This window comes from Amphiura filiformis, chromosome 2, assembly GCF_039555335.1.
Source record: "Amphiura filiformis chromosome 2, Afil_fr2py, whole genome shotgun sequence".
NCBI classification, from domain to species: domain Eukaryota; kingdom Metazoa; phylum Echinodermata; class Ophiuroidea; order Amphilepidida; family Amphiuridae; genus Amphiura; species Amphiura filiformis.
Window position 1 is genome coordinate 44,205,470 of NC_092629.1, and position 25,122 is coordinate 44,230,591.

General features: G+C 37.6%; 2 protein-coding genes across 3 annotated transcripts; one reads left to right on the forward strand and one right to left on the reverse strand.

Annotated features, from left to right (window-relative positions):
* Window positions 1-283: 283 nt before the first annotated feature.
* On the forward strand, window positions 284-4,652 carry LOC140140888 (protein dispatched homolog 1-like). The gene is made up of 4 exons (XM_072162642.1): window positions 284-345; window positions 723-846; window positions 1,356-1,408; window positions 1,976-4,652. The coding sequence occupies exons 1-4, from the start codon at window positions 284-286 to the stop codon at window positions 4,602-4,604; spliced, it is 2,868 nt and encodes a 955-aa protein (XP_072018743.1). The 3' UTR covers window positions 4,605-4,652.
* A 548-nt stretch (window positions 4,653-5,200) lies between these two features.
* Window positions 5,201-24,224, reverse strand: LOC140146267 (low-density lipoprotein receptor-related protein 6-like). Of its 2 annotated transcripts, none has more exons than XM_072168049.1 (9): window positions 24,091-24,224; window positions 19,923-20,038; window positions 17,603-17,854; window positions 15,868-16,027; window positions 14,891-15,021; window positions 12,332-12,400; window positions 11,082-11,291; window positions 8,276-8,361; window positions 5,201-6,694 (listed from the first exon to the last, which is right to left on the reverse strand). In XM_072168049.1, the coding sequence occupies exons 2-8, from the start codon at window positions 20,005-20,007 to the stop codon at window positions 8,279-8,281; spliced, it is 990 nt and encodes a 329-aa protein (XP_072024150.1). In that variant the 5' UTR covers window positions 20,008-20,038; window positions 24,091-24,224; the 3' UTR covers window positions 5,201-6,694; window positions 8,276-8,278. The 2 variants fall into 2 exon arrangements, with proteins under 2 accessions (XP_072024150.1, XP_072024149.1); XM_072168048.1 differs by having other exon boundaries at window positions 8,276-8,364.
* Window positions 24,225-25,122: the final 898 nt, after the last annotated feature.

Consider the following 25,122-nt stretch of genomic DNA (forward strand, 5'->3'; position numbering starts at 1 on the left):
TTTTTGTTTCTTAGCCATTTTTTGGTCTTACTAAAAATCTGTGCTATGTTTTTCCTTAGCGAATGTATCTCCGCGGGAATTTTTTTAATGTGATATGCATGCAATAATGGGCCGCAATACCCCTAACCATTAGGGTTAGAGTTCAAAGGTTAAGGTTAAAGTATTACGGTCTATTATGGTTGCCAAAAAAAATACTCGACCGGGAAGCCGATTTATCAGAGCTCTTTTCTGGATGTTCTCAAACATGACCGTTATGTGGGTTTTTTCCAGATTGTTGTGTAACATGGATGAAAGCGGGACTCCTTCAGCTCAGAAGAGCAAAGAAGCAAGTGGTATCACATACTGGTAACGAACACCCTGACTATATTATTTGTTTTATGTCAAGATATATCAAGGCATTAACAGCTGTTATCGTTACAATAAAGCTGACGGGTTGGCGCTTAGATAGCTGTTAACCTCCTTTTTGAAGCCTGTTCGTTTCACAATCCTGAAGTTGGTCCGTTTCATAAAAACAATTTTCCGACTCTCTCAATTATGCGGCAAATACAAAAATACGGCTTTATTGATCATTGTGGGGCAGCGCTAGGGGAAGGGGGCACGGACGTCCACCTAGCTGACATCATCCACCTTATACTTTTACTACTATATGCCTGCATTATATATTAATATTGATATTTATAAAACATCTTTCTACTGTTTGTTGTTTTATTATAAAATTTTAGGTATGCCAAGGTGCTTGCCACGTTTTCACCAATAGTTTGCGTTGGAGTGTTAGTCTTTGTCACAGTCTGTTCTGTGATTTCATTCACACTATTTCCATTACCTGATTTCTCAGAGCCTACACAAGTGAGTACCCAAACTATGTACCTAGATAATAATTGCGCCCTATAATTGGAGATTAAATTAAAGACTAGTTTGCGTCTGACGATCAACTCCTAACAGCCCGTGATTGCATAGCAGCGCGAAAAAGGAAGATTGATTCATCCGGTGCCTTCATTAGGAAAAAGGAAATTTCAGAAGTGGTGAAAAATGACGGTAGTTTCATGGCAAAATGCATTCTTGACATGGTAACTTCAGGAAAGAAAGGTTCCAATTACATAGATCTAGCTTTTGAGACGGTTTGTATGTTTGAAGGTGCAAAATGAAACATAGGGCACGCTGTTTTAACGCTGCGTTCAGAAATTGTAATCATCACGACATATCAAAAACAAATCGTTTGATTAATAAGTGACGTCAGACGCAAACTAGTATTTTTTAATTCAGTCTCCAATTATAGTTCAGCCGCATGGTCAATAATGACCTTTCTTGACGCTGGTTGTTGGTTTTGTTATATATATTCGTTTGTTTCAACACAGGGATTTGAAGCTCGAGGCACTTACATTAGCGAACGTATAGCTATGAGAACCTAGTACTAGACCACGATAATATACTGTCTCCGGTTCCTACCATGTTTGCTTTCTCCGGTGAACATGGTGAAACCACTGAGGATGCTACTACCCTCCCGCTTGGCCCTACGACTACTCTTGAGCCACCAGCAACTGCAACTGTGACCCCGTCTTCTTTCCATTTCTGTCCTGAAGTTCATCCAGGTAGGTAGCTAGAAAAGGAGAATACGAGATGTATGCACAGGAACAAACAGACGGCGAATATTAACAGAAACACCAAAAACAAACATCGAACGAACACGTAGAAGATGAATCAATGAAAATATAATCGACATGTAATGTGTTATTATACCTCATAAATATTAATTAGGTAATCCCAATATCTGACTGGAAAGTTGCTACAAAGTGACAATTTTGTGGAGGCGTCTACCAAGATGGCATTTGCGCGGTTGTTTGTCGTAATTGCCGGTAGATAATAACACACGTCGGTATGATGGTTTGATCCAATCTGGCCACATTCGACAATAATGAAATTGAAATATAGCCAATGCGGTGGAATATGGGATCCGTAAATTTGATATCAGTTAAACTTTGTTCATGTTTCTTTCTTTCCTTTTTTTCTCTCCTCCTCCAGATGCATCTAAAGGAAGGTTAGTTTTTGGATCAAAGCAGAAGAGTGGCCTCTTTACTACAGGATCAATTAAAGCAATGTGTGAAGCTGAGGAGAAGCTATTTCGTGACCATTATATATTCCCATATTCCTGCTTGCCTTGTGGAACGACTTCGTGCCCTGATAGCTGGTCTCTTGGCACCTACGTTGCACTGCTGAACAACAAAACCAGTTGCGTTGATATTGACGACGACGATGTTGACAATACCAAGACTCTTCTGGCAATCTGTGCGTCATTTTACCTGAACGGATCTCTGAAGCAGCGTTGCAGCACCTTACCACCAGGAACCTGCACTGGCGTCCCACCAGAATGCATCAATCATGATGCAGTTTACATCATACTACATTTTCTGTCCAAAGCCAGTTTTGCGCAAGATCTTGTCGCCAATGGTAACGACGCCATTTTGAAACTAGCAGTAATTTTCCTACCGATGAGTTCTACAGATTTGGCATCATTGTTAATTTATCGTGATAATATCCATGACAAAACATACAGGGATTCTAATGTGGAATTAAGAGGTCTTTACTTTGATATCAAATTTGAGTTGTTCGGGTCCTTCATGTTAGGTGATACTATATATTTTGGAGTAGGTATTGCGTTGGTTATCTTTCTCATATGGGTTTACACGGGTTCCTTGCTCGTAATGTTTGCTGCTATCCTTAACATCGTAATGTCATTGCTGTTGGGTTATTTTGTATATACCGTGATTTTTCAAAGAAATTTCTTTCCATTTGTCAATGTTGCTACCGTTATACTTATCATAGGGATCAGTGCAGACGACACTGTTGTTTATATGGATCTTTGGAAGAAATCGTTAGCGGATAATGCTGGGGAAGACCTTATTTGGATTGTGAAAGATGCTATTTATCATGCTACTGCTACCATGTTTGCTACCAGTATCACCACCGCGTGTGCTCTCTATACCAGTATGTTAAGTGACATTACGGCAGTGAAAGGGTTCGCGCTCTTTTCTGGTACTACGATATTGGCTAACTTTATTTTGACCCTAACCTGGCTCCCGGCAATTATTATCACTCAGCACAAGGTAATGATTTGGTGTTGTGGCCCAGATGTGAATTCAGAAACCAACAAGTTGGTGAAGGTGCGGAGATTGGTCAGTACTGTATTCGCGCCATTTCGATATCTCATTTATGAGTTGTTACCTATTGTTGTTGTTAAGCTTAGATTGGTATGGGTAGCATTGCTTGGCTGTCTCGGAATTGGCTTCATATTTGTGGTGTTTCTCAAACCTGGTTTGCAACTCCCTTCTGCAGCAGAATTCCAACTTCTGCGCCCTTCTAATCTATTCGAACAATACGATCTGATATACAAGAACAAGTTTTCATTTGAAGGTGATATGAAAACTCCCATGACAGGCATTATAGTACTAGGCACCAAACCTGTCGATACAGGTGATCCATGGAATCCCAAAGAGAGAGGTAAAATAGTTCTCGACGAATCGTTCTCAGTCTACGAGCCCTCAAGCCAAGTTTGGCTGCTCAATTTCTGTCTTGATCTTCGCAACCAAACGTTCACAATTGAAAACGAGAGATTTTTCTGTTTCTTTGATTTATTTGTGCAACTGATGAGCTTACCATGTATTCATCCTCTCACTGGTGTTGACTCTACTCCATGTTGTCAAATAACCCCTTTCCCCTACCCTCAGCCTATCATGGAACTCTGCCTCAAAATCGTTGCCAGTCAGATCTGCGCAACGTACAAGTGCGACAAAACGTTTCCTGGACCTCGGTTCAGCACAGAGGACGACCGTGTGGCTGCTCATTACATGGTATTCCAAAGTACCTACGATCTATCGTTTGATTACGCCACTATGCTTCAGTACTGGAAAACAGTAAACTCATGGGTGGAGAGTAAGCTCAAAACTGCGCCAAGTTCTCTCCAAACTGGTTGGTTTGCATCTTTCACATATCCCCAGCTGTATTTCTTTGATCTTCAACAGAGTCTCGCGTATGGCATACCAGTTGCTCTCGGTGTTACCTTTGCTGTCGCTATCGCAATACTGATTCTCACCATCCTTAACTTTGCAGTAGCCTTATTGGCCATAATAAGTATTGCGTTCACCGTGTTCACAACTATTGGCAGTTTGATTCTTTTAGGATGGCAGCTTAATATATTTGAATCGGTTATTATAACTCTGTCGGTTGGCCTGTCGGTTGATTTTACCATTCACTATGCTGTAGCGTATAACTTAGCGCAACACCAATCGCGTATTGAAAAAACGCGGGTTGCGTTGCGCACTTTGAGCGGTGCACTTAGTATAGCGGCCCTGTCGACGTTTATTGCAGGGGCACTGATGTTGCTGGCTAATGTGTATGTCTATGTACAATTAGGCACTTTTCTGGTCCTTGTGATGTCCATAAGTTGGGTGTATTCAACGTTCTTTTTTCTGAGTTTGTGTGCTTTAATTGGTCCACAAGGAAACGTTGGGCGGATCCCATTGCCTTGTTTAGGTGGGCTGTCTCGGGGAAGAGTAAGCGATGGTGGAGTTGCGGATCCGGTTGGACATAGCGGACAAGGCGTAAGATAAGTAACGACTAGGGGATTTACCTGGTAAACTAGTAGTATTTTTGCCTAATTCCACTGAATAACCAACGCTTGATACTGCTATATTGAACTAGTGCACAATGATTCAATGACCTGCCATCGTAAAAGTATTGTACCGTAATGATTCGCCTAATAGCGTACACATGGGTTTCTTTGCATTTGAGTCAATTTTACGCACAATAGAGGGCCCCCCCTCTGGGCTCTGTATGTCACAACAAGAATTAAGGGCCCGTACCCTTATTTATTGGTACGATTTTTACGGTAGGGTACCTTTAGTTTGTGTCTGAAATTCCGGTTGTCAAGGGAGCCCATACGCCCCTTTAGGCGAATCTTTACCGTATTTCAACAATTGCATAAATTATAATTATTCAATCGTGTTTGCTTCAGGAATTGAAATACTAAAGAAGTACAACACTGATGCTACAGACGTTTCAAAGACACCCTGTATAGACAAAATTTGTAATTAGCTGCCTTGCTGAAAACAGGTCGGGAGAGGGGAGGTTACTCTATGACAAGAAAGTGAGTAGGCCTACATTGAATTCAAAGGACAAAATAACTTCAAAAAACAACAACAATAAATAATTACTTTTGTTTTTATTGCAATTTCAGAAACGATAACACAATAAAACAACTTAGATTTCAATGTTTCAAAAGATAAATGACATTTATCGCCGGCATTGTGTAGGTCGTGCACTAGATGTAGACTGCCCTCAGTCGTCAACATTCTGGGTTGACACTACAAGCATATTAACACATCAAGTACATGCGTATTGTAGATGATGAATGATTTAGTCTAGACTAGATGTAAATAATTAATCAAAATGTCACCGAATATATAGTAACACATGATATTATTATTAAATAATGAATACCGGTTATTCTGTGCTTTGGAGTATTGCATCCCATGGTAACAATGGAAAATAATCCAGTTGAAATTCATACTCCCCAATGAAAGACATGACTTTAATCTCAATGTTCCACTCAGGGGGTGTAGACTTTTAATGGCATCACCGATTCAAAAATGTCATTGTAATTTTCAAACCCTGTGTCGGAGATTACTTAATATTGAAGGTCATGTCTTCCATAGGGAAGTCTTTTTCAACTTGAATAGCCCATGGAATATACTCTCGCATAATTATCAACATGGAATGCTGGGAAAATCACATGTACATTATTGTTACATGTTAATTGAACGTTTATCGCACATCGTTACTGTGCATTGCAAGTCGGCGTGACGTCAAATGACAGTAACGATGTGCGATAAACGATGTGCGCATCAGAGCAGTTCGGCGTGACGTCAAATGACGAGTTCTCAGGTGTACTCGCAAAGGCTTATGGGATTTACCGAAAAGGTCAATTGACTGCAAGGCTATACCAGGCCAATATGGCCAATCTTTTATGTCTTGCAATATTTCTATGTGATTTTTATTGTCAATATGAGATAGTGATGACAAAATACAAAATAAGTCTGTTCTGCACATAGCATTAGCAAACTGGTATTAAAACATAAGTATATTAGTAGTTTCTGTAGTTTTAAAACTTTACACAATGCCAACGACAGCAATGAATAAAGTATGTGACGTAGTTCTCTCATTAAGAAGTAAAAATCGAACAAATTGTATGTGTGTAACATCGCTGAACATAGATTTATTGAATACAGTTATCTGATATAAACGATGAATTTCATCAGTAAATATATCTGAAATTTCGTTGTAATTGTCTTTAGATGGTACCATCTTTCCTTTGAAACTAAGTCCTTGGTATCATTTGCAATCAGCCATGTTTCATGATCCTCATAAAGATGCTGATGTATTCATCCCCATACACTAGGATCCACAACATGCTCATCTGTAAGGGGCACAGTTCATTAACCCCAATACATTGTACATTCATTAAATGACCTTTGAAAATTTGGGTACAAAAACCCATACTCTGCAACCTGAGGTCACATATTGCACTATGATTATTTAGTTGAGGTTATTGAACTATGCCATTGGGATGAGGCCATTGTGGTCCATAGTGATAGAAATGGTGAAGTATTTCATCCTGAGTAGTATCACGTCTTGGAGACAACTGGAAGAGAAATAAGACGAAGGGGAATCAATAAATTAATCAATAAATTAATTAATTAATAACTTACAAATCTATTGTTTCTTATTGTTTTTGTATAATTATTTGTGAATTTTCTTATTAAGGCGAGTGGAATGACAGGAGCCATGTTTTTCCCAGTTTTAGCCCGGGGAAGGTCTCAATTTTGGTTTGGGTTGGGTTGTGCGGCTGGTACTTCGACAATGACCCGACTTTTAAACCAAAATTTGACAACAAAAAGTGACCCGAAATTTATATACCAATTTTGGATAATTTTCGCAAATTTAGCTAAAAACCCTTTCTTAAATCAAATTTTCATGAAATTTAGGCCATCAATAAACAAAAATGGCTGAAAATGCAACCCAAATCGAACTTAATGGCTAAAATGTACCCTGAATCTGCCGAATATCCCCGTACCATCATTTTTACTAAGAATCCTCCTCCCCCGGAGAAATTACGTCCTAATATCAATACATTGATCTTATAGGAAATGATTCAAGGAAGCATATAATTGCATTTATAGTTTGATCAGGCGGGAAATGTTAGGCTTTTACCACTACGCCGAAAAGTAGACCCACGTTAAAAGTGCTATCAGTCTGTTGACCTGTCTGGTCTATATTTTGTGTGTTAAAGAAAATAGATAAAGTATAGGACTTGAATTAATAATTCTGGCGAGATGTCACAAGACAAAATAAAATATATTTTATATAGATGTCACAAGACCAAAATTAAATATATTGTTATTAATCCGCGATGTTATAAGGCCCGCCAATTACGAGCTGATCAAAGTATATAATTTCTATAGAGCATGTGGTTGTTAAGTTAAGGCCACGAAAATATACCAACGCGATAGTTTTTGGATGTTTTTTCCCTCCCTAGAAAAAATCATAGACATGGGGCAGAATTAACTCCTAAGCTACCTGGAGGACCCACCACGTATTATGAAGCTAAATCGGTGAATTAGTCCAAGGGAAAAGCAGAGCGAGGTACCGAATTTGGAGTCCCAAAGGATGAGGGATAATGAACGGGGAAGGGAATGACTAACACGGAATGAACCCGATGAAACAGAAATTAAGTTTAAGAATTTATTATGAATTTACATCATCAGACAAACGGATGAAAATAATATATAATTAATGTTGATTTAATAAATCTTACCCCAGTCACATTGCTGAATAATTATAATTGAATATAATTCATATGCAAGACATGATGACAATATATTCGCCATCATGTTGACCAATCTAAACTAAACATCAGGAACGAGACCATGATGCGTCTGTACGGGTTTGAGAGCCAACAAGAAGTGAAGTCTTTATCAAAGCACAAACAAAACACCGCTTCACTCCGTGTAATTGCTGTTCGGGTAAAACGTTCACTCGATGAACGGGTATCATGGCTCACGGCGCTATGATCAATTATGCAAACGAATTATCATCACAACAGAACCCATACAACACCTCTTGAGTGTCATCTTTACTTGTCTCAATGTTTGACCACACACACCGCTAGATGATGCCCCCTCCGACATGCCTTAACTATAGAAAATTGATATTTTCGTCTTACCCATTACTGATTGAGTAAAAACTTAAAGATCATCGGAACAACGAGGTACATTACGAGCGATGCACTCTTGAGACCTTCACTTCCTCCTGCTGACAAATAATGAAAAAACATATATTGTGAAGTTACAAGTCATTTTATCAATATAGGCATATTTAGATATTTACAGGGCCGGATTTTCTTTTTTGGGGCTCTCGGCCAGGCCAAAATTTGGAAGCCACCAACCTCACCATGAGGAAGGCATGTGCACTCAAGAGGTATAAGATCGACGGTGGCGGCGGGATCATTACAAGTTGGACTATTTTAGCCCAAAATAAAGGTGATTTTTTTTTTATAACGTCCCAGAATACTCTACCGGAATACGTTGTTAACCTTACTGCAACTATAAGCTTCAAACAGAGCTGCCAACTCTCCCTCTTTTCGCAGGAGACTCCCTACTTTTAAACCTGCAGAACCCTTAATTTTTGGTCATCTCCCTGAAAAGGAAATGGTTTCATCCATTAAAGGAGGATTTCGTGATCCCAGCATCCTCTTTTTATGACATTTTTCAGTAGATATCCACGAAAAAAGCTTATTTCCAAAATTTCAGTTGATTCCGATTTTGCGTTTGCGAGTTATGCATGATTATGTGTATTACACTGCTTCATAGACAATGTGTTGTAATTTCGTTCTGGTGCACCAGAACGAAATTCAAATTTGGCAATATTTTTGCTAAACGAATTAATCTGCAAGAAATATTTGGTACATAAACATTATGTAGCCAGAGGTATCCAGTGGTGTAAAATTCTCAACTTTTTTTGGGAAAAGTGGGGGGATGAGGCTGTGGATCACGAAATGCCCCTTTAAGATGTACACATTTTGACAAATCTCCCTGATTGCAACAGGAAATCTCCCTTTTTTCAAGATTCAAATGTTGGCAGCTCTGTTTAAAGAACATGTAACAAACCACCTAGGAACAAAACAACGCTGTGAAATAACCACCAGCGCCCTCACATTTCGTGCCTGGCTTCTTCAGGAGCGTTGTGGAGTACAAAGTCAAAGTTAAAGCTAGATTGCCTTAAATACATATCAGCGGGAGAGTGTTTTTACACAGGATAGAAGTATCAACGGTAACCATAACAAACATAGACAACGTTGGCTTTTTCGTGGAAACATGAATCATTCAAAATCAGAAATAATGTAGACATGCTAGATTCTAACTTATACTGAAGACCAATATGTGACTAATGCATGTGAAACTTTGTATTGAACAAAAAATAAATTAAACACTGCTACACATAAAATATATATTTTTCCAGAAAAATATTTAAACAAAGAGAGATTCTGGAGGATGAACCATAGAGTGGAAAATTCTCAGTTGTGAGTTGTGTCTCAAATATGTTGAGGAAATTCTATTTGATAAAATAACAGAGCTCATCTTCCTTTCATATGACTTGTCACTGAGACAGTGACTGTCTGATTTACTTGGGCAATGCCTAATAGTATAAACTTGGTGTTGTTTGATTATGAAAGAATACTCACTCTAGGATTTCAAACATGATCATCTACCAGGCATAGTTAACCCGAATATATTTCTATATCCACAAAATAACCGGGGGGGGTCGGATGCGATGTCGCCATTGGATTAACACGTAAGCATGAAATCTTATCAAACAATTCTAAATGTGTTTGTGGTGTCAAAGCAAAATTATGTTATTCTAAATCCGTTGAGGTGTAACCACTATTATAAGTAAGTTGTTATCCCTTGTTGTTATTCGATTTGTAATTGCTAACCGTCTACTTTGAACGGGCTGTTATCCTTATAGTTTCGTCAGCCTCGTACGCCACGTGTCGCGTGTCCTATTATATACCGCCTGAAAATTACCTTTTAATACGTTGGGTACACAAACTCGTACTCCCATTTGTTGTGGTTACCTTTTAAACTGTGATAATTAGTAGCTGTTAATGGAGTTTGACGAACTGCCCCTTGGATATGAGGCCATTATGGGTGATACACAGCGTTAACACCAGGTAAATAATGCTTTTAGTACAAGCGGGAAACTAACCAATAGAAATACACCATGTATCGAATCACGTGTATCTGCTATCACACCACTAATCGCCAGTTACAAAACAGAGTTGCCTTTCTAAATTCGCTCATAACAATAATAACTACCTTATTGTTATAAGTAACGACCAAACAGAATAAAAATCCTATTGTTGAGGGGGGACAATGAAATAAGCAGTGTCTCACTGTCTCTATAGTATTCCTGAACGATTTGGCCACATGGTTGCAATGAGATGATTTGAAGTGACCGCTTGGGTTCTTGTCCTTTCGAGGCCGGGCTAGGGGAATTGGGTTAGCCGAGCTGTGAAAAGCGTAGAGTGGGTATCTGCTATTTGATATTCAGACGATAGATCTTTAAATATAAACCGAGGAAGAAAATGATTAATATCTCCCGTTATTTTTGGTTTCTATTAAAACCAATTGTAAGGCGTGCACTTGAATATATGTGTTGAAAGAACGTGGTAAGCTTCAGTTTGCGTATTGAAAACCAAGCCTGCGTATTGGTATCAAAAACTGACAAAAAAAAATCGGATTTTATATACACAGAACAACCTTCAAGCAGATGAGGGGAACAACGTAACGGGATATTGTAAATAGCCTTAGTCGGAGGTCCCTCGGCCCATTGTCTCAAAACTATTAAACAGGTCGGAACAAAATGGCCATGCGTGGCTGTTGAAGAACTAGTGGATTCGACCTACAATCATGGGGATTTCTGTCACGAAGATATTGGGGCGATGGCACTGTGTCATAATAACTACGTACCTTGGTAAATATGTAACCCAGATGGCCATCCAAACTCCTTATTCCCCACTTCTTTAGGAACCACTATTTGCCCTGGTCTCACATTCTTGGGAATCTTTTGTAATCTGGGATGATTTCTATCAATCCAATACAATTCGTTTTGCGATGTCATTGCCATGGCATGTGGATCAGTTTCGGTTGACACCAATGGGTACTGGTATAATGTGTAACCTGTGAATTAAAGAAAATGAATCAATCTTTATCCAGGAGGGTGAGAGTTCATAAGAGCAATGGCGGGTCAAGTGGTTACAACAATACTGGACCTAAGATACATCATTTTTAACGCATGCGTGTTCGTCAATACAGTTTTAGTCTCCTCCACCTTCGCAACACGCTATGTGGACTGTCTGGAATCACACTGACGGCGAAGGAGAATACTAGCTGGTCAGACGGTCTAATTCCATCAAGCATATACCTCAACAATCACCGTCATATCCTATCGAGTTACTTTTTTGGTATCTATAAGAAATTATTCATCTTTTTCTGCTTTTTTGTGGTAATTTTTATTCTATAAACTGTACATTTGTGTGTAAATTGAAGGCGCTTATATTAAAATATATTTTAAATTTATATTAGCCAATATGAATTGTTCCTTACATATCAAGATAAAAAGTTGTTTGAAAATTTTCCTTGTCTTTTTTTTTCTGATGTTCTCATACCATTATACAAGTGTCTACCCCTTGTATTAAAGATGCAAACTAGATTTAACATTGAAATAGCGCCATCATTGTTGAACTTTACTTTAAAATGGCACAGTTTTACATGTCATCCTATATCCGGCATACTAAAACTGTACACCCAAATAACTTATGCTAATCGTAGATACATACGTTGTGCTTAACATGCTTAATAAATCTATGTAAGTAATACAATACCACCTAACCCGGAGGTTAGGCAAACCATCAAAGTCGACATGTGACTAGTCCTTTAATATTCAAAATGTTCAAGAGGATTTACAAGCGAAAAGAATGATGGGTCGATCCTTCATGTAATTATTTCGTGTAATCTAATCCTAACTCTAACCCTAATCCTAACCCTAACCCTAAGCCTAATCCTAATCATAACCCTAATCCTAACCCTAATCCTAACCCTAATCCTAACCCTAAACTAACTCTAACCCTAACCCTAATTTCGTGTAAAATTACATGAAGGAATAACCGAATGAATGATGGTACCCAGACATAACAATATGTTTGTATGAGAAAACGTACCTTTCTCTCCTCTAAGATTTGTTGCGGCAATCCTATCAGTGCCAAAATCGGAGTAGAAGATGCGACGAGCTGTGATGTCAATATTGATTTATAATTAAATACGATGAGTTGTGGGTAAAATATTATAATTAGGGGCTGTTCAATAATTATGAGCCCTGGGGGAGGGTAAAAAAATTTTTTTTGGGGGGGGGCAAGAAATTTTTGGCGAGCCGAAAGGGGGGCAAGCAATTTTGGCAAGCCGAGAGGGGCAAGCAATTTTTGGTACACATTCACGGGGCGCCTTTTTAATAAAACGCTCTAAAAAGGCTTAGGGAAACAGTACGGAAACGCTTAAATATGCAAATTTTCCTGCTCGCTGCGCTCGCAACATACATATAGACCATTTAAAGTTTGAATATTGGGATCCCAAATATTTGGCATGTTCAAAGAGGGGGGCAAAGATTTTTTGGCGGGCCGAAGGGGGGGGGGCAAGCGATTTCTGGCGGGTCGAGAGGGGGGGCAAGCGATTTTTGGCAAGCCGTTCGGAAATTTTACTCTCCCCCCCGGGCTCATTATTATTGCTCAGCCCCTTAGATGCGACGAGCTGTGATGTCAAATAAAAACTTGATTATAATTAGATGTGACAAGCTGTGGATAAAACATTATAATTAGATGTGACGAGCTGTGATGTCAAATAAAACATTGATTATAATTAGATACGACGAGCTGTGGATAAAACATATGCGACGAGCTGTGATGTCAAATAAAATAATTGATCATAATAATAAAGAACAAGCCAACTGTAATCTAATTTTGTACTATTCATTAAAAAATTGAATCCCTACTCATATATTTTTGATCCCGTAACTATTCGTTTTGATGCGATCAAAATGAATAGTTTCCGTTATATGTTAACAAGTAACTATTCAAATTGATACGATCTTCGACTCATTATTCGACATGATTACCCATTTCCTTTTGAAAGTCATGTCCCGAAATAACTTGATAATCTTGCACATAAAAGCCCGGCATAATTTGATAATCTTGCACATAAAAGCCCGGCATAATTTGATAATCTTGCACATAAAAGCCCGGCATAATTTGATAATCTTGCACATAAAAGCCCGGCATAATTTGATAATCTTGCACATAAAAGCCCGGCATAATTTGATAATCTTGCACATAAAAGCCCGGCATAATTTGATAATCTTGCACATAAAAGCCCGGCATAATTTGATAATCTTGCACATAAAAGCCCGGCATAATTTGATAATCTTGCACATAAAAGCCCGGCATAATTTGATAATCTTCCACATAAAAGCCCGGCATAATTTGATAATCTTCCACATAAAAGCCCGGCATAATTTGATAATCTTGCACATAAAAGCCCGGCATAATTTGATAATCTTGCACATAAAAGCCCGGCATAATTTGATAATCTTGCACATAAAAGCCCGGCATAATTTGATAATCTTGCACATAAAAGCCCGACATAATTTGATAATCTTGCACATAAAAGCCCGGCATAATTTGATAATCTTGCACATAAAAGCCCGGCATAATTTGATAATCTTGCACATAAAACCCCGGCATAATTTGATAATCTTGCACATAAAAGCCCGGCATAATTTGATAATCTTGCACATAAAAGCCCGGCATAATTTGATAATCTTGCATATAAAAGCCTTGATATGTGCAAGACTTGATAATCTTGCACATAAATGCGAAAGGAAAAGCTAAAATATTTCCCTGAAATGAAACATATTACATTAATACACATGCACAAAACAAGTTACAAGGTCTAACTTTAGACCTGCATGGTCTAACTATGGAGTTAAGGCGGTACTATTACACCCCCAGATAAATGTTGTGACTAATTTTGCATTTTTATCAAAAAACAAAACAAAAACAACTACACACTGCATGCTAACAAAAGTTATGTATATTATAGGGGCAACGAATCCAATTACTTCACTGAAATTTCAGTGATTCAAGACAAGTGCTTCATTATATATGTTAAGAAATGAGATACTTTCTAGCGGTACCCCTTTTCTTATCATAAATAACGTACCGCTTGTCTTGAATCACTGAAATTCCAGAGTAGTAACTTTATTCCTTGCCCCTATGATATATATACATAAATTTTGTTACCAGTGTGTTATTATTTTGTGAGAAAAATGTAAAAATTGTAAATTCTATTAAGGGTAAATTCATATAGCTTAATATATATCAGATAGCTGCAGTTTAATTTTTGGACTTTACTAAAAGGAGGAGAGATCTCTCCCTAAGTCTAACCTCCATAGTTAGACCAGTACTAACTTGTTTTGTGCATACGGACCTAAGACATTAAAAAGGAAGGTCCGCCAGAGCAGTTCTTCTGAAGTGAACCAAACCTGCCTGGTTATCAAAGTAATCGGTGACAACGTTATCTCTGAATTTGACAGGCATTAATTGATACAATAACATTAAAACATCAGCGAGCCCTTGTCAAAATTAGAGATAGTATTGTCACTGATTAATTTGATAACCCCAGAAGAAATGTTCTGACGGGGCTTCCTCTTTAATAGCCACTCGATTTACCTTTTCTGTCTACAATGACACCACTTGGATGTACCAATCCATCAGCACCATCGATATGTATCGTCCTGTTACTGCCATCCAACTTAATACTTTCTACTGTTTGTTTAGTACTGTCTGAAACGTAGACGCGCCTGTGGGGTATAAAAAAGAAATTGATGATACACTATATCACTTTCAAAGTGATATCTGAAAGTCCGGGGGAGGCCGGTCTTCGAAAAGTTTTGACGCAGACTTTTGGATGCTGACTTTTTCTATACCTACTTTCTGTTATGATCAATATACAAAATTGTAACCGGTGCTTTTAGCAATAAAATGAGAAAATGGGAAGTACCATATTTCAACACACCTATTTCTAAATGTTCATGATCGTCATTTAGAAGACTGGTGTAATTGCAAAGCTTCAATATGTTATATTATTAAGACTGATGTATCAGCATGTTCAGTGAAAAGGCAGGTTGCTGTACTTCATTGCGTGCAATACTGTTGTTTTATGATCAATTATATGCCACAAAAATGTGAACGTAGAAAGTGCACCACTCCCTGTGTGTTACCATTTTGTCATTTTGTCAAAAATAAAAATATGTGGTATAAGAAGTCAACTGTTATCTTCAACAAAATTTTACTATTCATCCATACCATTGTAACGATCATTGTAGTGATACAATGCTGTAATTTTATGATTAATTATGTGTCACAAAAGGTGTGTAGAAAGTGCACTCTAATCAACAACTTCCTGTGTGTCCCCTTTTTGTCATTTTTCTAAAATAAAAATGTGTGTGTAAGAAGTCAACTGTTAACATCAATAAAAAACTTTTGCTACTTATTCAGATCATTGTAATGATCATAGTAGCTTCTCAAGATTGTGTTTAGACATTAGAGTGTATTTCAGAGACTCCTATTTATTAGGAACGGTTTCGAAACTCAACTGCCGGTTGACGCAAACTAGTCTTTTTATCTGTGTCTTTAATTATACTTACTTTCCGACTGAATCGAAGAATACAAATAAGGCACTTGTTGGTAACTCCCTTATCAATGTCCTCCTGTTGTTGCCATTAAGGTTTGCGACTTCAAGGGCCATACCCTCGTGTGAAAAGTACATCTTACGACCGACTGTGTCTAAGGCAAGACCCAGAGCATCTGTAATGATTGGTTAAAATAATCAAATTAGCAATGATATAGAATAATCAACAAGAATAATCAAGATGTAAATAAATAAGGGAGAGCGTGGCGCAATGGTTAGGGTACTTGCCTTTAGTGCATGAGGTCCCGGGTTCGATTCCCGGCGGTGGCGATTTGCTGGGATATTGACTTGGAAAAAAAAAAGTCTGAAATTAATTGGCAACTTCTGTAGATTTAATTCAGACTTCCGCTCTCCCCATGGTTCATTTAGAATTGGGTAAATGAATCATGAAAGTACCCCGTCCTTCGGAGGGGACGTTAAGCCGTCGGTCCCGTGTACAGAGAGCCATACCTGTACATGTATCTCACAGCCAGTTTCGAAAAGAGTAGGGTGTTAACCCCTGACTGTTCCTAACCCGCCCCGGTGTTCAAATGGACCCCAATGGAAATAAGCTTCAATAGAGGCTTTCTTGGGGTATCCAGGGTTGTCAAAACCCGAACAAATCAAATCAAATCAAATCACTGATTGGAGGAAAAATAAGTAAATAAATAAATAAATAAATAAATAAATAAATAAATAAATAAATAAATAAATAAATAAATCAATGTTCAATGTACTAGAGCATTGCAATACGGTATAATGTACACGCACTGTCCGAAATTGTTACAACATTGCTGATTTGGCAAACTGTATTTAAGCTATTCATCCAATATTATGTCGATTTCACATTACGTACCAGATGGCCAGTGGCTTAACTAGGGTTGGTAGAGCCCGGGGCAAGAAACAAAATTGGCGCCCTACCCCCACCCCCTCCGATAATATCCTAGACGCGGGCAATTTTTGAAACAAATGCGCGAAATTTTGGACAAATAAGGCCTACCACTAATTAATTTTGATTACTAGAAGTTGAATATCGGTCTTAAAATGTTCTTTCAATTCAATTGATTTTGTGCTGAAATGCGCGCGAAAATTTTAACTTCCAACTCTTGGAGGGGCGCAGAATCGATGCTGAATTGGTCAATTTGGCGCCCCCCTAAGGGTGGCGTCCGGGGCACGTCCCCCCTAGCTACGCCACTGCAGATGGCATGGATATATTAAGTGAGATCAGACTAATCAATGAGAGATGGAAGAAGTCACCACAGCGCATAAACCATTTACACCATTTGGCGACCATTTAAAAGTCAAAAGACATTCTTCGTCTCAGCATTCTAGCGGATTGCCCTTCTTTCCGATCTTTGTAATAAGCATTGGAATACGTACCGTATGTGATGTCATAACAGTTGACAGCTTACATCCACTGATCAGCCTAATCTTACTTAGAGGCATTCAAAGAACATTGCCATCTATATAGAAAGTAATGTGAATTCGACAGGTGTCTTGATAAGTCAAATTCTTGGAATGTGCTCACAAAAGAGGCGTGTTATCCTGGGTCCGGGTTTATAGGGCTAACTGCACCGTCTTTCAAAAGTGCATGTAACGATTTTCAGTGAGTTGTGCCCTTATTTGGAAGAGACATTAATGCCATGTATCTGAGACCATAGTGGCCTTAGCCTGTATTTTAGAAATGGTCGAGAAACGTACATGTAACTTACATTCTAAATTTCTGATCAAAACTTGATAAAATCTTCCTTGTAGATCACATCTGGCTATGAATCCTTCCCCATTCTCTGCTCTGGCCCATTGGCTCCAGTAAATCCGCCTTTCTACTGGATCAAAATCAACAACAGCGGGCGCTGATATGTTGCGTCTACCGCCATCTACGTTGACCTGTTTAAAGTTAAGACGTGGTCCCAAAGCGGCGACATAAATAGCAGGAGGGGTGAAGTCGGAGACAATTACTATATCTGCAAATGATAAAAGAAAAAAAACCACGAAATTTGATGGTTGGTGACCACCAGAATGCCTACACGTAGATGAAAGCACTTTATGGATAGCAGAAACAAGTCCTTTCTGTATGTGCACTTCCGGCGTTCCGGGCAAAACGGCTGCTTTTATTAGTTTTTTTATGGTCAATATGATTTAGTTTTAAATAAAACCATAAGAAAGGCATAACGTTGTGATTGCCGGAGACTTCCTTTAAGGAATTGGATAGCAACGTTTGCACGATATTTTTTTGGGACCTGGGAGCACACCAGACATATTGAATTGCATTCTTAATACGAGGAACGTCCTTCTGATATCAAATAATTTTATGACACATATTGATATTTTTGATATTCAGTCCTCGAAGTAAACTTTATATAAAATGGGATAAAGAGCCAAACATCAATGGAAATTTGTGTATATTGAAATTATTATTTTCAATGGTCAAAATTGTCATATGATGGACGACTTTTCATCCCAGCTATATACTTTAAGTACATTTTTTAATAATTTGCCATTATATCGCGAATTTCAAAAATTATTTGATATCAGAAGGACATTGAAGAACTAGTGGATTCGCTCTATTATGACAATTTAGGACACGAAGATATAGGGATGATGACGCTGTAAGGCGGTATAGTAGTAAAAGCCAATAGTGCTTGATAAAGCGGTGAATGCGTGAACTCAGGAGCAGGTAATTTTGGCCTGGGTAATTTCACTAAAATTATGTATGATTGTTTACTAGTATTTTCCATTGAATTTCTAGAACATTCAATATACAAACCAATTGAGATAAATATCAGAACAAGTGAAAACTAATGCCTGATTGGGAGGAAGGGCACTCAAAAGATTTGGACAAGTCTGAAGGAAGAACAGATGATTAATTGTGTTTTCAACTGATTGAGGATTGAGTGTCCCGGGTTTAAGGGACGCATCAGGGGGGAGGGGTTAAGGGAGTTTTGAGAAAAAAATCACCCACTAGTGAGACGAAAAAAACACACCTTTGCCCACTAGTTGCCTTGCTGATGAGCAAAACAAAATTCCCTACCCAACTCTGTATAAAGGTATACATTAAAATACAACTTCGCCGCCGATCGGCGGCAAAAAACCCAATCCAAACAAACAAAAACCGCCTAACCTAAACTCCATAGCCCCCCGATAATATCTAATGGTGCGTCCCTAAAGAAGAAATAAAACAAACAAACAAACAAGTCTATTAATTTGATATTGCCGGAGTAGTATAATAAAACGTTGCTGCAATTAAAAAAGTTATCAATCAACATTGTCTTGGCGCAAAGTGGATTTAATGTGTTTAATAGCCGCCTCATTTCCCCTTCCGTGTCTCTAAGGCACTGAAGTGGATAACATTGATTAAAGTTCTTGCAGCATAGACTCTGTGCTGGGGCTCTGATAGTGTATGAGCCTGACCACCTCAGGGGGGAGGGGCGAAGCTGCACTGCTACCAGAGATAGTTGACACCGTTTGTCGGGAAAAGGTCATCGAACTTTACACAGGGTCAAATTTCAAACTTGCTCGAATTGTTTTAAAAACCATACTAATGCATTTTTCTATAATCTTAAGGATTAAGAAAAATATAGATTGATCTACATTTACGACGTACCGTTCTTGAGTTATTACGGAAAATGTTAAAGGTCAAAGGTTTCTGGCCTTGTGATCAAAAACATTTTGATAAAAGAGGTATCAAAATATTTGTTTTGATACAACAATTCTAATAAAGATAGGATTGCACAATCTTGGATGTCGCGTTACTTACGTTGTGCATCAAAATATTAGGGCAATGTCAATAAACCTCAATACAAATGTTATGCAAAATATGCCACAAGTGATGGTTTCCTCATATTAATGCTGAGTTTGGAACTGACTTTGCTTTCATGCAGTGATCAGTGATGTACAACTTTGTTGATAGTATGTACAAATTCAACTTGTAACATAAATATGCATATAATGGTGGAGTGTGTACAAATGGTTTCAGATGATTTGAAAATAATAAGGACTTGTAGCAAGTCTACCCATCAGGATATTACTTACCTCCTTGTTGTTCTTGTGAAAAGCAACAAGTTATCCCACAAAATGCGACGATTAACAGGAAAAGCTGACGTTCAGTTAGTTCCATTTTATTTTAAGTCAGATGCAACGTAATTGAACTGAAAGAAATTAGTAAATTAATAACAAATATTAAATTGTGACGTCGGAATTGACCTTTTCGTTAAATAATAAATAAAAATAAATGTAGATATTTAAATGTAGATATTTATATAGCGCTTTATGCCGTAAACAGCCTCAAAGCGCTTTACATTTATTCCGCCGTCATTAGAATATGTCGGAACCACGTTTGCAGCCTACAATTGGCGCAGGGCTCATCAGTACAACGACTGTGACAACCCCTAACAGCTTCCCATTGCACCTGGGTGGGGTGAGGCAAGCGAGGTGGTGGGATGGGGACTCGAACCCATGCTACATCAAGCAAGCTCTCAGATTATGAGTCCAAGGCCGTAACCACTGAGCCACCTAAATCCCATAAGCCTTTGCGAGTACACCTGAGATGTCGCCATTTGTCGTCACGCCGACTTGCAATGCGCAGTAACGATGTTCGCTAAACGACGTGCGCATCGGCGCAGATCGGCGTGACGTCAAATGGCGACATCTCAGGTGTACTCGCAAAGGCTTATGGATTTACCGAAAAAGTCAATTTATAATTTAAGAGCATATTTCTTGACTTATTAAATTAGTACGGGATTCTTCTGAAGCTGCTTATCAAATAAGAAACGAAATAAAAGAAAAAATAGACAAAAAACAAAAACCACCCACCCAAACAAACAAACAAACCACACAGGGTGTATGGTGTATAAGATTCGACTACTAAAATAATTAATGTAATCATTTCTTCTTGCTCAATTCTACTGTAATTATTAATAAGCTTGTGCTAATTAATACCATCAGTAATAATAAATTAACGCTAATTGATCCTTTCGTGTCTTAATGCGCTCCTGTCAGAATTAATGAATACAGGAATAATTAATGAATATTATAAATATTACCACCATAATAGAAGCATATGCAGCAAACTCAAAACTTGATTAAAACGGTATAAAACATTTTTTTTCTAAAAACGTCATAACACGTTTTTTAAAATATCGGGTCAAGGAAAGATAAGGAAAACAATTAAAAACAACTATTAACAATGTTTCTAAATAAGTTTTTAAGTTTTGTCAACTTTCAAATAACATGATGAGCAACGTTTTCTGAAAACTTTTAAAAACATTGTAAAAGTGTTGTGAAAACTTTATCAAATGGCGACATCTCAGGTGTACTCGCAAAGGCTTATGGGATTTACCTAAAAAGTCAATTTTTAATTTAAGAGCATATTTCTTGACTTATTAAATTAGTATGGGATTCTTCTTAAGCTGCTTTTCAAATAAGAAACGAAATAACTTAAGGAAAAATAGACAAAAAACAAAAACCACCTAAACAAACAAACAAACAAACAAACCACACAGGGTGTATCATGGTGTATAAGATTCGACTGCTAAAATAACCAATATAATCATTTCTTCTTGCTCAATTCTACTGTAATTATTAATACGCTTGTGCTAATTAATACCATCAGTAATAATAAATTAACGCTAATTGATCCTTTCGTGTCTTAATGCGCTCCTGTCAGAATTAATGAATACAGGAAATATTCAATATCACATGACATAATTTCGTATATGAGTGCACTACACTAAATCCTTCCGCATTTGGTGTAACCCTTGATAGTTCCGGTAAAAAATAGCGCCTATGCGAAATATATCGGCGTCCCGAGGGAACCAAATTTTAGTGACTCTTGGTTGTTTTGATCAAAACGACAGAATAGGAGCTCAACATTACAAATCTGTTCAGAAAATGTTCCGAATCGAATGTGCATGGGTAATAGGCCCGCAAGTTCGCAGGCTTCGCAATTTCAGAGCACGTTTTTGAATGTTTTTTTAGCATAATAGGCCTACCTGTTTTGGTTTGCTTTGTTTTATACAAAAACAAACATGGACCATGCATACAAGGCAAATATAATCTGGAATTTATTGAGCGTTATTAAAACACGGATTTCGGGTCAATGTTAACTAATTGGCTATAGCAGGCCTCAGTAATGTCTGTATTTAAATGTACGCATTTTTAACGAACATCTTCCTGTTATGGTCTGATATTTATAACTGGCTTAACCATACAGAATGACATTTAAGCACAGATATTGGAAGTGTGATTTAAGATTGTTAACAATATATGACCGCTATTTATGTTTTGTAGCTTAATTTAATCCGATATAGGCCTATGATATGCAATTATTAATATTATATGTAATATTAATATACACTATAATTATTCACTTGTGAAATCTGCACTTGCCAGAAGGAAGGAGGTAGAAAAGAGAAAATAATGTCTAATATCCTATGCCATTACATAGGCCTATATCGATATCCGAAATAATGGACACTTGTAGATGTACATGTATTAAAATATTTCTCAGAAATTTCTCATCGAAAACATCTGAATTGTCAAAATTCAAAACCAACCATATCTGCCCTGAGAATGTTAGCTTTAAATTGGCATTCTACTTTAAAAGTACCAAGGTAAATTTAGGAACTATGATCAAAAGAACACGAAAAAGTAGTACATATTTCCTTATAATTACTATAAAACTTATCGTTGTGTATTGATCATTTTATTTGCCACATCTCTCTAGGCCTATACCCAACTTTAAAAGGGCAAAAGTAAATTTTGATACTAAATAAAAAGTAGTACATTTATTTTAATTATTACTTTGACCATTTGTCACAGCTGTCTAGGCCTATAAATAGCTTCATGTCTTAAAATAAGCATATGAAAAGACATATAGGAATAATTTGAAAAGCAGTTCAAAATACATTCGATAAATATTTTGATTTGCGCTTTTTCGCTTATAGTTGACTTTCCATATAAAGTTACACATAAACAATATTTGTCGCTGACAACGAAACAAAATCAGGATATACGCCTATGGTAGGCTATATAATGAAGTGTTATCTGTAAGATTTAAGAAGCACTATAATTAGGTGCGTAGGCCCTATATAGAACTTCAGCAACCGGTCCACGAATTTCTTGGTGTGAGCTAAGAAAGGATCATGAAACGTGTAAAATATTGAAGCTTAGATGGAACAAATTCGGGCGAAGCGCGCCTAAATTTGCTTTTTTTAAAAGCTGAAATGGTCAAATATGAGATTAATTTCGTCAAAATTTGTACAATTAGGCGTTTTTCTCAAATCGCGCGCCCATTTATACGCTATACGTTGAATATGCTACTGATAATATTGCATGATATCTCGTATGTCCAAGTTTATCGTATCCCAAGTATAATTTAGTGTATGTTTAGAGTGCATATGGATTGGATATCGTTGAAGACATAGAAGAAAAGATTATTGCTAACTTAATAATATGTTGGTGGCTAAGCAATATTCTAAATAGAAGGTTCACAAGTTCAAACTTCCCAATATGACTATACCGAAATGTGCTAGATTACAGTGACAAATTAAGTAAAGAAAAGAACTGATGCAGTTTTGAAAGTTGCACGTCCATTAAACTTCCTCATAGCATGCAAAATGTAATCTGAAGTTTAAAATATTCTACAGTAGGCCTACATGTTATGCATGAGCAGTTTTGAAAGTTTCACTTTGGTCACAAATCATGCAGACGGTAATCCAAAGTTTAGAATATTCTGCACGTCCTGTGAGATTTGATTGGACAAAGTGCATCTTTCAACACTGCATCTTTTCCTTCGCAATGAACCAATACGACCGAAGGCAAAGATTGACATTGGACCAGGTCAAGCGTCCAGGTGTGCAAAATATATACATATTCCATGTAACCATGTTTACATCTTTAATTTTGTATCAACGTAACTTCAAAAGCGACTTTATGTGACTCAGTACATAGTACTTGACATAATTTTTGAAACATAATTAATTTCGCTGACAAAACTGATGTTGGGTGTTTTATGAACATCAATTTTCTTATTTGGATACATTTATGGCGAAATATTGCAAAAATAAGTTGTCCTAATTCCAAAAACGAGCGTCATTTCGTTTCACATTTTCCCCTCTTTTAAACGAAATAAAACACATCAAAGTCTTCTGTTACTATATGTCGTATTAAATGTAATTTTATTAGTAAAAGAACGACTTACCAATGATCAGGTATATATTCCTATATAAATCCCAACAAGAGCCTTATACACCACGCCCTATCTTCTCTCACGGCAAAACCGAAAAAGGCTTTAAGTTGGGGTATGCACCATGTGACTTGAGTCATACACTGCAGCGGAAACTGACTTGATAGGTCACGGTGATGACGTCATGAAAACTTTTAAAAGTTAAGTACATGTATCCCTAAACCAACCATGGTAGCCTTGATCAAGGCCTTCTAAGATTTCCTCCCATCCCTCATGACCATTTTCGGGCTCGCCAAGTCAGTGAGGGCCACAGATTACGGCTACTAATGACCGTGCGTAAGTTGAAAAATCGAGCTCGGACTGAGTTTACGAACCGCCAAAACTCAAACCGAGTTCGATCGTTCAACTTATGCATGATTATAAGCAGCCGCAGTCTGTGGCCCTCATATCATGGACTTGGCGAGCCCAAAAGTAGTGATAGGATTCAAGTGCTGGTCATGAGGGAGGAAACTTAGAAGGCCTTGAACAAGGCTACAACCATGGAGATGCGTCGGATACAACACTGTTATATCGCATGCAAGTTCAAGAAATTCGTATGTAAAATTGGCTGCCTCGTGATAAACTTTGAATTTGCATTTGCAAAGGAAAAACTTCTCGGGAAACTTGTTAAGCCACAATGTGTCATTTCCATAAAGAATAGATTCCTATATATTTAAATGTTAGTTTTCACTGATCACATTGTTCCCTTTAAATTTCGAGCTCGACCCAAACAAATGAGGTAAAACAAAGAAAATTGCTATTTTATACGTGTCTACAATGCGTGTATAAGCTCGCCGATCGTATTATTATCATGAATATTGGCGTAGCTTCACACAGCTAGGACGAACAAACAAGACGTAAGACGAATAGCGACATGCACACAGTTTATACGTCACTGATTCAATGATTCAATAATACACATACACACACGCGCGATGTTTATAGCCACCGCCACCACTCGATCGGTGAACTCTGAATAAAACCGGAGATCTTCAGTTTTATTATAAA

Coding starts and splice junctions, on each gene's coding strand:
- LOC140140888 (XM_072162642.1), top strand. CDS start 284: ATGGATGAAAGCGGGACTCCTTCAGCTCAGAAGAGCAAAGAAGCAAGT. Junction 847..1,355: donor ATTTCTCAGAGCCTACACAA/GTGAGTACCCAA, acceptor GTTTCAACACAG/GGATTTGAAGCTCGAGGCAC. Junction 1,409..1,975: donor CGTATAGCTATGAGAACCTA/GTACTAGACCAC, acceptor TATCAGTTAAAC/TTTGTTCATGTTTCTTTCTT.
- LOC140146267 (XM_072168048.1), bottom strand. CDS start 20,007: ATGGAACTAACTGAACGTCAGCTTTTCCTGTTAATCGTCGCATTTTGT. Junction 11,292..12,331: donor AAATCTTAGAGGAGAGAAAG/GTACGTTTTCTC, acceptor TTTAATTCACAG/GTTACACATTATACCAGTAC. Junction 8,365..11,081: donor TGGGTTACATATTTACCAAG/GTACGTAGTTAT, acceptor ATTATTTGTCAG/CAGGAGGAAGTGAAGGTCTC.